At 39.5% G+C, this 13,331-nt stretch overlaps 1 protein-coding gene across 2 annotated transcripts in view; it reads right to left on the bottom strand.

The window, feature by feature from the left end:
* Positions 1–13,331, bottom strand: part of LOC135711096 (alpha-tocopherol transfer protein) — a 63,922-nt gene that overhangs the window by 17,540 nt on the left and 33,051 nt on the right. Inside the window, exons 2-3 of one of the 2 annotated variants that reach the window (XM_065233838.1) lie at positions 5,576–5,607; positions 5,306–5,485 (exon numbers count right to left, since the gene is read on the bottom strand). In XM_065233838.1, coding sequence (XP_065089910.1) covers positions 5,306–5,485; positions 5,576–5,579 — 184 coding nt within the window. In that variant the 5' untranslated portion in view covers positions 5,580–5,607. The remainder of the gene's footprint in view (positions 1–5,305; positions 5,486–5,575; positions 5,608–13,331) is intronic. The other variant, XM_065233839.1, reaches the window with a different exon arrangement.

The following is a 13,331-nucleotide window of genomic DNA, read 5'->3' as shown; positions in this document are numbered from 1 at the left end:
AAACCCTCGAGGAGCGAAAGACTTCCACGCTGGAAAGGTTCAGAGTCGCCTGTCTACGATCAAACCACCAGATCATTCGTGATTTGGCAACCTAGTTTAAGTAGTTAGGTGCTCAAGTAGGTAGGTTATCAAGTTTTTAAATTCAAACCAAAACAATCCCACAAAGGGTATCCTGTAAATTAGCGCTAAACGCAATCATCACATTAGAATAACCAATTAACTAGAACAAAGATGAAGAGCCAAAGGCTAACCAATTGAAATGTTAAATCAAATGTTGAAACATAAAAACCCAGAAAATAAACGTAAATTTTACTAAAAAAAAAGTTATTAGCAAATGAGCAGTTTGTGACCAAAACTGTGTATGCCAAGCATGCTGGTAACCATGCTTGGCATGCACAGTTGTACACACTAACTGCTCATTTGGTAATAACTTTTCACTCAGATGTTGAAATTTATTTTTCTTTAAAGTAATTGATAGATTAGGCTCATAGTTTACTATAGATATGCGAAGATTAGGTAAAGCTTAACATTTGAATCAACACTAATCAATTTAACACTTAAATTCCGAGATGTGTAGTGACCATTTCTCACCTCATTTTTACAACGCAAGAACAAATACAGTTTACTACTAGCATCAAAATCTACTTTTTTTACATATATATAACAAGCTTACACTCTATTCTATCTACTGCTTCAAAAAGAACTATGTTCCGGCAACTGTGTGCAGATTTATTAGCAAATGAGTAGTTCGTGACCAAAACTGTGTATGCCAAGCATGCTGGTGACCGCCGAAAATGATACCAGCAGAGAAATTTAAAGACGCATTATGCCTACTTTGGACTCCGGAGGACGCACCGGTCGAATAAAATTCTCCGTCGCATGAAGTTGATTATCTACAAGACGCTGATTAGACTGGTGGTCCTCTACGGCCACAAGACCTAGACTATGCTCGAGGAGGACCAACCTCGTGTTGCGTACCAACGGAACGTGTTGCGTACCATCTACGGTGGAGTGCAGATGGATGACGGAACGTCGAGAAGGCGAATGAACCACGAATTACACCGTTACAGCTGTTGGGAGAACCATCACATTGCAAAAAATGGGCGACCATGGTGAGCTGGGCACATCGTAAGAATGCCGCACGACGACCCAGTGAAAATGGTTCTCGAAAGCGACCCATTAGGAATAAGAAGAAGAGGCGTGCAGTGGGCAAGGTGGATCAGCTTTCAGCTTGACAGCTCAGCCCAACTAACGAAGCCTTTCACTAAGTGGGCTACGGGTTTAGTCCAACGAGCGAAAGTTGACTGTAATTGAACGAGAACCAGCTGCAACGGCAACTGCTCTCATACTTATCTAGATAGAAAACCACTACGAGGCTCGAGAAGAAATAATTCTTCTACGGCACACAGCACAATTTCACACTTAATTGTCAATTAATTATCACAACAATACGCAATAAATAAGCATTACCTCGGTTGATCGGAAGAGTGCTCGGTAGAATTTAAAATAAAAAATTAGTCGAAATTCCCCAAAAAGTTCCTTGTCTGGTAAGCAATCTCCAGTTGGGGCTGAAAAGTGAAACTTTCGTTACTTCTGGGATATTGCCCCAGCAAATTTACCAATTATTTAAGCACATACTGAAGAAAAAAGGTGGAAATGGAAATGCAGAATTTCAAGCGAAAAATGGAATTTGGCAGCCACACAAGTGGGAACAGTGCTCATGCAAAAGATGATGGACCTATGGTAAACCATAACAAGATTTTCGAGTCCGGATTTTTTCGTGTTCAACCTTTAATAGGACATCAAATCTATTCTAAAAAATGAGTAAGTAGTATTTTTGGTTTTGTTCTGAATCCGGTAAAGTGACTTTTTCTTTTCTTGTAAGCGACACCGTCTTCAACCAGAGGTTGCACAGACTGAACACTTTACCACAGACAAACAGACGTAACGCTTTTTCCTCAATCGTCGTACACGCATTCCACGTTCAATTTAAATATTATTAGTTTCGCGAATTCCCCACCAGAGCGCTAGTATCATTCTATCGAACATGTATTTAACATTGTTTTAGATTTGGCAAACCAGCTTTGTGAGCGTTATCTAATGAGTTACATCTGTTTGTCAACAGGCAACTTCCAGTAAAGCAGTAAAGCAATCTTCTTTTTACAAAAAGTTCCGGCTGTAACGGATATCGAACCGTCACTTCGTGGCACACACAATACGCCTTAATGGTCGAGGATTGCTCCCACTAATTCCACGACTACACAGCCTTCCAATTTTGGCGTTTTTATGTTCTCTGTGTATAAGTTGGAATTTTGGCGTTTGTACAATACTTTGGGATTAGCTAGGGTTTTTGATTTAATTTCCGTCCTACTAAGCACAACCCGCGCTTTACCTCTCTTTTCTGAACGAGTTTAAACAAAAAATGGAACATTTCTGTCAAAGATGACTTCTAAATGCATTCTCCTTTCCATACGTACCGTTGGATTTGATAAAGAGTCACAAATTGTTGAGATATTGTTTAAAATCTAACACTGCTTCTTGATTCTAAATTCGTTCTACGAGTTTCAATTCCGTCCTATCGCATTGAAACCCCATTAGATTTTCTTCGTCCTACGGATAAACGTAGAAAAAGAGGATTCACTAGGAGCGCTTCTTTTGTTTTGAGAACAATGAGTGTAAATATTCATACAATGCGTTCTAATAGGATTTATGTTGTAGCTAATGAACTAACGCATCGGAACAAACCATTTATTGATTTGTGCATGGTGAAATCATTGATATTATTGATCTTTTCTGATCGATAGAACGGAAATGGGCGATTACGACGAAGTAGTGCTCTACCCTATTGCACTTTTGTTGAACCTTGGTGAAATTTTAGTGATTATTTCGACATTTAAAGGCCATTTTTGTAGGCTTTTTTTTTGGGTGGTAATTTCGGTCATACTCTTCAATATCAATATTGGTGGGTTGCTAGTGTATGGAAATTCTTAATGTGGGTCCCATTCATCGGAAGGTTGAGTTTGTTGGTGGTTTGAGAACCGCTGCACTGAAGTGTTTGGAACCCTAAACTAAGAAACAACAAGAACTTTTTTGAAGATCTCTGTTTTGGACAAATTTTCGTAGCTTCGACTTAACCCTTTCGAGCTACGCTCTATGATTGGTTGCATGAAATCAAAAGTAATAGATTGCTACATACTTTTTTCAGAAAAGTTGTAGTTTTTTTTTTTTTTCATCTGTACTAGAAAAATATGAAAGCACCAGTTTATAGTCAAACTCAAAGGCCTAGATCTTTAAAGACTATTCTACGTGAAGCAGTGTTGTGAAATTCGGATTTTTTTTTTCATTTTGGGAGTATTTCCCAAGCAAGAAGTGACCGCAATGGGCCAGCACGTGTCCAGAACGGATTTCGAATGGTGTTATGATGTTTTTCGGTTATGATCCGCGGTTCAAGTTTGTGGTTGGTGCCATGGTGTTTACGCAGTTTGCGATGTTGTTCATAATGAAGGACCAATCGTGAAAGATGATTTTCCTGGTGGCATATTTCTTTGGAGGGGTGACTAATCATTCCAAAGAGCTCGCCTGCCACGAGATTGCTCACAATCTGGTTTTGGACATGCAAGGCCGATGTCAAGCCGGCTGTTTGGATTTTTCTGCAACCTCCCGATCGGAGAAGCGGATGCATCCAACGAAACTTTTAAGCGCCAAAGAATCATTACCAACATAGAAGAAAATTCGGTAAGATCCTTCAATTGCATTATTTTATGATTCTTCAGTATTGTACAAATATTTACACATTACACACAACTACACATAGTAACTCGGAGCGATTGGTACGGTATGTCCACGTATCCTTCCACCCCTGTAGATTCAAGAAATGTTCCCATTAATTTCCAAGAATCATCTTTGCGGCAAATACAACGCAGTAGGCCTGGCCGTATTGATGTTTATATCATATCTCAGATATGCTGTAAACATCAATTAGACAAGAAAAATGATTAGACCTCATCTAACCTAATCATTTTCCAGGATGCTTTCTCGTACTGGCTGCGTTTGTATTGGATTATATTAGATTAGATTAGACAACACTACGCGATAAATAAGCTATAACGTTCGCCATTACAATCAGTTCAATGGCGATCTAACGATAAAAATCAGTGAAACATCTGCAAGTCAATACAGGAGTGCATAAAATGCCCAATTCCGTGGCTTCCAAATATTCATATTAAATCTTCCGTTGCTCCAATCGCAGACCATAACAGTAAAAGTGAGTTGAAGGCTCCGGCGAAATTATCTGTTGCGGATGCCAAAAATGTTGTGTGTCAACAATCAAATTTTGACACATCCTCACTGTGTAGGCGCAGAAATAATGCAGTGATGCCAGTTACTTTAGAGATCAAAAAATGATATGTACCATGTCAATGAATGAGCCATGGTGTGCCCTACTGTATTTTTGACACACTGTGCTGAGTGACCTACCCCTTGATAAATATAATAAAATGTAGAAATATTATGGAAATAAAGGGTGTCCACGATGAAATTGCCACACTATGAAATTGCTCTAACTTTTAAAGTCCTGTGATCAAAACTCGCGGAAATGGAGTCGAAAGAACAGCTCGTGCGTGATAAAATCTTGCGCATTCATCACGAGAACAAGGATCTCTCGCATCGTTCCATCGCTAAAACGTTGGGAATCGCAAATTCCACGGTGTCGCGAGTGATTAAGCGGTTCGAGGAACGGTTGACCACCGATCGGAAGCCCAGAAGTGAAGGAAAAAGTATTCCGTACAACACCAAAAATCACAACCGCGTAGTTGGGGCCTTCAACCGAAATCCGAACGCCTCCGTTAGGGATGTGGCTAAGAAGCTGCACCTAAGCCGAAGTTTTGTCCAGAAGGCCAAAACTAAGGCTGGGCTTCGAACGTTCAAGGTACAAAAGGCCCCTAATCGCGACGAGAAGCAGAACAAGTCCGCCAAAAATATTATGGCCTTATGGAAATAGATTTCTTACGAAGATTACATCCTCTATACGAAAAGAAGTGAGACTTATACTGCACGAGGTTTACTGCGTGCAACGATCGGTGTTCACATTTTTCTTCCCACAGGGAAATAATTTATTCCAACAACGTACTGGTAAATCAAATTCATAATACAAGCGCAACCAGTCTACGATCTGTATATTATTGAAATATACGTGTTTTCAATAAACTGATTTAATTAAGAAAATAACAAATATGCGCATTACAAAAGTCAACAGGAATTTGAAGGATAAACTTTTTTGTTACCCCCATAAAAACATTGCACATACCTTTCAGCATCTCTCGGAGCTCCTCGATGGCTTTGGCTTTGATTTCCGGTGTCTCGCGGAGCTCATTTGTGGCAACCTCCTTCCCGAACGGAGTAAGATCTTCCAGCTCGAACCGCAGGGTGTAGTCCCCCAGCTGGACCGAGGGTAACTCGTCCACCTCCGACAGCATCGTTGGGACCCCTGGATGGGAAGGAAAAGAAAAAGATACTTGTTAAACAATACCAAGAAATGTAGGTCGAAAAACTCGATTTGACAGAAAGAACTACTTACGCATTTTGCTTTAGTCGGCTTTGCCGTACAGGCTATTTATTTTGCAGAATAGATAAAACAAACAAGGTAAATTCTCAATGACCGGTAAAAGTTTGAGTTTGAAATTGAGTGCTGCCGCATCGAGCCTTCATTCACCGATCAACTGACTAACGTACAATGAACAACGATCGCCATACGCATTGCTGTATTATACGGGCATTACTTTGAAAGATTCATACGCTTAGTAGCATTGGTCGAACCGTATAATTAAATCACTATTGGCGATTATAGCAAGCAAGAAAACATGTCGATTAATTTCCGCTATCCAAGCAATCGCTTGCTGTTCGCGGAGTTTCAAGCTCATATGGGCGGCAGGTAGGGGTGCCTAGACTAACGATTAGATACTATCGAGTGGTGTGTTTTTCCCACATTATGATCCGATTGTTCTTGGCCACGTGAGTATAAGAAGGCTGTGAAAAAATGTTTTATTAAAATACACACAGAATTGGTTTGGTGAATTGTGACGTTGACTGTATTAAGCTTGTGGGATCTTTTCGTACAAATACTAATTTGTTCGTAGAAAATCAAGCAAGTGAACCCCACGGCATTCGTATGCGACCGTCAGCGAACAATTCGAACGGCTGATGAGTGCCGATTTTCAACTAATTGGGAAAAGTTCCAACCCAGTTAGGAAAATTCCACATCCGATGGAACGCTTCGATTCTATTAGTGTGCCTCACATCAACGGCTTCTGTCTATCTTAAATTAATACCTTTTATTTTTGACAAACAACAGTCAAATCTGGGGGGGACAGAAAAAAATCAGCACTTCTGTATTTTTTTTCAGCATGGGATCTAATTGCATGCTTCTCAAATTAAAATACGTAAAAATTCAGTAGCTTGTTAAATTTTTCCAATTTTGAGATGTGTTAAAAATTTGAAAATTTGGGACTGTTACAAATATAGGACATCTCTAAATTTAAAAAAAAAATCGTTTCAACATCAAGATTTCAAATGTTTTCTGAATCTCAGGGTTTTAAAATATTCTGACAGGCTGACCATGAACTCTTCATATTTTTTTTTAAATTTAAATCTCTATGCGCAAAATAATTGGTATGAACATCAAATGTAATAGTGGATTTGATGCTACTCCAGCGTAGTGGTTAGCATCCATACCTGTAAAGCCAAAGTCACTAGATCAAATATCACACCCCCGGACAAGTCACGAATGACCCAAAAGTGTTAAAGTGACTATATAAAAAAATAGTGGATTTCTTAACAAACGTGATGGACTGTATCCTACAAGCAAGTTTTTCGAGAATGAATAAAGGGTGATACGGTCAAAATTTGGTCAATATCAACTTGACGTATTTCTTTCAATTTTGCATTTAAAAAACCTGAACACCCCTCATTTTGAAGGTGTGTGTGTGTAGAATGTTGCTCCTATTTTGATTTTGGAATTCACTCTTCAGTTGTCAAAATGCCGTCCAAGCAAGAAGAGCAGCGTATCAAAATTTTGCTCGCGCATCGCGAAAATCCGAGCTACCCGCACGCAAAGTTGGCAAAATCGCTAAAAGTTGCCAAATCAACCGTTACAAATGTAATTAAAGTGTTTGGGGAACGTTTGTCGACAGCCAGGAAGTCTGGATCGGGGAGAAATCGAAAACCGGAAGCCGCTGAGACGACAGAGAGAGTTGCCGGTAGTTTCAAGCGAAACCCTAACCTCTCTCTCCGAGATGCCGCAAATAAGCTGGGTGTATCGTCTACAACCGTGCATCGAGCCAAAAAACGAGCCGGACTATCGACTTACAAGAAGGTAGTGACTCCAAATCGCGATGATAAACAAAATACGACGGCCAAAGCGCGATCCCGGAGGCTGTACACGACGATGCTGACGAAGTTTGACTGCGTGGTAATGGACGACGAAACCTACGTCAAAGCCGACTACAAGCAGCTTCCGGGACAGGAGTTTTATACGGCAAAAGGAAGGGGAAAGGTAGCAGATGTTTTCAAGCACATGAAACTGTCAAAGTTCGCAAAGAAATATCTGGTTTGGCAAGCCATCTGTACCTGTGGCTTGAAAAGCAGCATTTTCATAGCTTCCGGGACTGTCAACCAAGAAATTTACGTGAAAGAGTGTTTGAATAAACGTCTGCTGCCTTTCCTGAAGAAACACGGTTGTTCCGTACTGTTTTGGCCGGATTTGGCATCTTGCCATTACGGTAAAAAGGCCATGGAGTGGTACGCCGCCAACAACGTGCAGGTGGTTCCCAAGGACAAGAACCCTCCCAACACGCCAGAGCTCCGCCCAATTGAGAAATACTGGGCTATTGTCAAGCGGAACCTAAAGAAGACCAAAAAAACTGCTAAGGGCGAGCAGCAGTTCAAGGCAAACTGGCTTTCTGCGGCGAAGAAGGTGGACAAGGTGGCTGTACAAAATCTGATGGCAGGGGTCAAGCGTAAGGCCCGGCAATTCGGATTTGGAAAAGCGGAAGCCTAACTGAATATTTTTCCTGAATTTTATACTAATTGAACTTGAAAAAGAAATTTAATTTGATTTTTTAAATAAACGATTTCACCGATTTACACGCGTTTTCCCTTGACCAAATTTTGACCGTATCACCCTTTATTGTTACTTACGACACCAAAACTGAATGTGTGTTCAAGGTTGTCATGAAAGGACTGCCCAGCGGTGAATCCCCGGATCAGATCAAAGATGAACTGGCAAAATTATAGTTGTGCCACTCCAAGCAATCAAAATGAAAATGAAATCCCGTCCTGGCAATTCGCGCAACGGGATTTTTAATGATTTTTATTTAGTTCACTTCAAGTCTAGTGAACTCAACAACCTTAAGGCCTTAGAAAAAGCTAGCCTTATGCTCCATATTCGAGTGAAGTGGGAACACTTCAGGAAGACTGGAGGAAATTTCCAAAATCTCACCCAGTGCCGTAAGTGGCAGGGATGGGGTCACGGAACTAAAAATTGCTACAAGCCAGCTAAATGCATGAATTGCAGGGCTTTTTTTTATTAATTATACTTTATTTGTACAGGCTCAATCGAATAAACTTTACAGAGCCGAGTTATCATTTTCGTTATACATTATTGATGTCTTAGCTGGAAGGGAAAGGAGCTGGACCGGATACTCGCGGTTGTCTCGAGGTTAGTGGAGATTTACAATTTTTTTGGATGGGAAAAGGGAGAGGGAGGTTTGAAATGTGATTTACGATACAAATATTTAATTAATCCTAAAACATGAACTAATTTCTATTCATATTGAAAACAAATATAAAAAAACCCCACACGTACAAAATACAAACTAAACACAAGGTTAATCAAACTTACAATCTAATGTTAATATTCTTAAAGTAAACATATCTGAGTTTCATAAACTCCAGATCGCGTCTAGCCAAAGTATCCCGAACTGGAACATTAGGTTGTCTACATCGAGCCCGAAGGGAATCGCACAGCTCAGATCTGACTCCACGATGCTCAGCACAATACCAAATAATATGATCGGCGTCTTGGTAACCTTGTCCACATTCACAGAGATTGCTGTCCCCCAGCCCAACACGGAACAAGTGAGCGTTTAACGAATAGTGATTGGACATGAGGCGAGGCATCATACGAATGAAGTCTCGACCCACATCCAACCCCTTGAACCAAGGACTCTTCGACACCTTAGGGATGATCGAATATAGCCATCGTCCCAAACTCCCTTCACTCCACTTATTCTGCCAGCTGACGAGTGACTGTTGACGATAAATGAAGAAAAATTCATCGTAGGCGATTTGTCGATCGTAAATATCGCCTTCCATAGCGCCCACCTTAGCAAGTGAGTCAGCCATCTCATTGCCCGGAATCGAGCAATGAGATGGGACCCATGCAAAGGTGATGACAAAAGATCTTAAAGATAAAGCACTTAAAAGCTCTAGTATTTTCATGAGAAAATACGAGGAGTGCTTTACCGGCCTCATAGAGTAATTGCAGGGCTGTTACAAGATTTTTTAAATTTAATCCGCGAAATTCGCGATTTCTCAAAAGAAATCCGCGACTTCAAATACTAATCCGCGACAAAAAACTGTTTCCAAATCGTCCCGGACATCAGTTAATTTGTTCTACTAGATCAACCAGGACTTCAATAATGTCTGTAGTATCGAAAAATGTCCAATCAGATTCAAAGTGTCTATGCTATGTGGATCATGCGTGATCTATTTCCGAGAAATCCAGGTGTTGTAGGTTCTTCAAATCGTCCTGGAGTTCAGATAATTTGATCTTCTAGATCAACCGAGATTGGGACAATGTCTTTAGTATCGAAATATTTCTAGACAGATGCACAGTGTCTATGTGGATGATGCATGAACTATTGCCATGTATACCAGATGTTTTAAGTTCTCCAAATCGTTCTGGAGTTCAGATGATTTATTCTACTAGATCAACCATGACTGGAATAAAGTCTGTGGTATCGGAATATGTCCAAAAAGATTCATAGTGTATATATGGATAATGTATGATTTATTTTCACGTATACCAGATGATTTAGGTTCTCCAAATCGTCCTGCAGTTCAGATGATTTGTTTTACTAGATCAACAAAGACTGAGATAATATCTCTAGTATCGAAATATCGATTTGTAAATCTTAGAACATTTGGCATACACAGAAATAGGTTGGCATGATCCACATAGACACTGCAATTTTTTTTTTGAGCATATTTCGATACTATAGATTTTGAATTAATGATCTAGTAGAAAAGTAATCTGATCTCCAGAATGATTTCAGAATCTATAACATCTTGTATACGAAGCAATAGAATGGGCACGATCCACATAGACACTTTGAATCTGTTTGGACATATTTCGATACTACAGACATTATTGCAGTCTTGGTTGATATAGTAGAACAAATGAACTGAACTCCAGGACGATTTGGAGAACCTCGAATATCCGGTATACATGGCAATTACTCGCATATATACGATTCGTTTATGATGTGACAACGAAAAATGCTATGTTCATATTGGACCTCCTCGGGGCCTCCCTTAGCTCAGTCGGTAAAGGCGCAGCTACAAAGCAAGACCATGCTGGAGGTGGCTGGGTTCGATTCCCGGTCCGGTCTAGGAATTTTTCGGGCAGGAAAATTTCTCGACTTCCCTGGGCATAGAAGTATGATTGGACTTGCCACACAATTATACCAATGCAAAAATGGTACAAGCATCGAAAGCTCTCAATTAATAACTGTGGAAGTGCATCTAGAACACTAAGTTGAGAGCACGCAATAAGCTAATATGCGATATGTAATAAGCTTGAAATGCGAAGAAGAAGAAGAAGATATTGGAAATGAAAAAACATGAAATTGTCTCACGTTGGACAGACCCCAGGGAATTTCCGTGTAAATCCGGTGTGACTTTTGGAATTGAGATTATTTCTCGATTATTTGTAGGGTGTTTGGTTTGAACAGGTAAAAAATTGAGAGCCAAATGAACAACAAAATTGATGACAGCAAAATAACCCGGGACTGAAAGGTTACAATGAATTCCACAATTTTTGTGACAACACATCCGTCCCTTCGCGATTTTCGCGACATCATTTAATGTTTCCGCGAAATCCGCGCCTGTTGTAACAGCCCTGGAATTGTGGTGATTCCTCTCACGCAAAGGACGACTGTCGTGTGAAAGAAGATCCTAAGAAATTTAAATGTTCAAATTGTGGTGAAATGTAGGTAAGACTCGCAAAGCGATCCTACAATCTCGTTCTAAGCGACAGATAGGAAACGCTCCACGTTCCCGACCAGGTACAAATTTCTCTGTTGTAAACAACGGTCAGCGAGGTACAAATTCTACATTCGTACCCGTAGGTACAAATATCACCTCTGCTTCAAATTCTTCATCTATACCTACTCCTCTCGCTGCTAACAATGTCCAGCGAGTAAATGGAACTACCTACGCTGCTATTGCAGCGGGTAGGCATCAAAAAACTGACCAACGTAATTCTAATGGAAATTTTGAGCATTACTGCCCCTAAAATCGAATTTTTACAGAAATCATTAATTGACATGATTTCTGATATGCTTAAATCTAACTCCATGTTTGATGCTATTCAAACAGGAGTAAAATTTGCGAACAATAGTGTCATGACTTTGAAATTCAGCAATGAAATTTAAATCATTAAATATTTGACATTGAAATGATCGATCTCTTAAAGATAATGAAGACGAGCTATTTAACTTTTTGAGAGTTCATAACGTGCATATTGCCGTTATAACTGAAACGTTCCTTAAACCTGCCCATAAGGTTAAGAAGGACGCAAATTACTTGATTTATAGAAATGATCGTCTTGATGGACCCTGTGGTGGCGTTGCCATCATTATTCATAGACGAATCAAACATAAAATTCTTTCTTCATTTGAAACCAAAGTTTTTGAAACTTTGGGAGTTTCTGTTGAAACAAAATTTGGACAACTTACGTTTATAGCTGCCTATTTGCCATTCCAATGCGTAGGCCAGCAAAAGAATTTTCTCAAGGGTGACCTTCAGAAACTTACCCGTCATAGGTCTAAATTCTTCATTATTGGTGATTTTAATGCAAAACACCGCTCATGGAATAACGCTCAAAGCAATTCCAATGGTAATATTCTGTTTGATGATTGTTCTGCAGGTTATTACACTATTCAATATCCAAACAACCCAACATGCTTTTCTTCAGCTAGAAATAACTCAACTATTGATTTAGTCTTAACTGACTTCGGTTCTGATCACCTTCCAGTAACTTTTGAAATACCCCAAGAAATAATTTCTAATCCCAACAGCTCTACTTTCAATAACCATAGAGCTGATTGGGAGCAATATCGAACATTAATGGAATATAACTTCGATCCAAACGTTCCTTTGCAAACCAAAGATGAAATTAATCATGCCCTTGAATTTCTGACTACTTCTATGGTTGAAGCAAGAGCTGCCTCAGTACCAAAATGCGAGGTTAAATTCGATTCAATTATAATAGACGACGATCTTCAGCTCTTGATCCGTCTTAAAAATGTCCGTAGGAGACAATATCAAAGAACACGTGATCCTGCCATGAACGTTATCTGGCGGAATTTGCAAAAACAAATTAAAAAGCGATTCACTGCACTGAGGAACAAAACTTTTGAAAATAATGTTTCGAAATTAGACCCGAGTTCCAAACCCTTTTGGAAACTCACAAAAATTTTGAAAGAAACCTCAAAAGCCTATTCCAGCACTTGCTAAGCAATTCGAGAGTTCCCATAATTTCAGTTTGGGTCTTACTGGTCCTATTGAGAATCAGGTTGCTCGGGATTATCTGAATATTTTCTCTCGGGAAAATATTTTTGATGATTCCTTGGGGACTGATTTGGACGAAGTAAGATCTATAACTAAACAAATTCAACATATGAAAGCTCCAAGTGATGATGGAATTTTCTATATCGTCAGCTAAAAACTCCCAGAGAGTACCTTTTCTTTCTCGGCAAAATTATTTAACAGATGTTTCCATTTGGCATACTTTCCTGACAAATGGAAGAATGCAAAAGTTGTTCCAATTTGAAGCCGGATAAAAATACAGCTGAAGCTTCTAGTTACCGTCCAATCATTTTGCTTTCTTCGATAAGTAAACTTTTTGAAAAGATAATTTTAAATAGAATGATGCTTCACATCAATACGAACTCAATTTTTTGCAGATGAGCAATTTGGATTTCGCCATGGTCATTCAACTACTCATCAACTCTTAAAAGTTACCAATTTAATTCGTTCAAACAAATCTGAAG

The sequence above is a fragment of the Ochlerotatus camptorhynchus genome, unplaced genomic scaffold, assembly GCF_037179485.1.
Source record: "Ochlerotatus camptorhynchus isolate MF236.1 unplaced genomic scaffold, CSIRO-AGI_Acam_v1.1 ptg000418l, whole genome shotgun sequence".
NCBI classification, from domain to species: domain Eukaryota; kingdom Metazoa; phylum Arthropoda; class Insecta; order Diptera; family Culicidae; genus Ochlerotatus; species Ochlerotatus camptorhynchus.
This window is presented reverse-complemented; position numbering and strand designations above follow the sequence as displayed.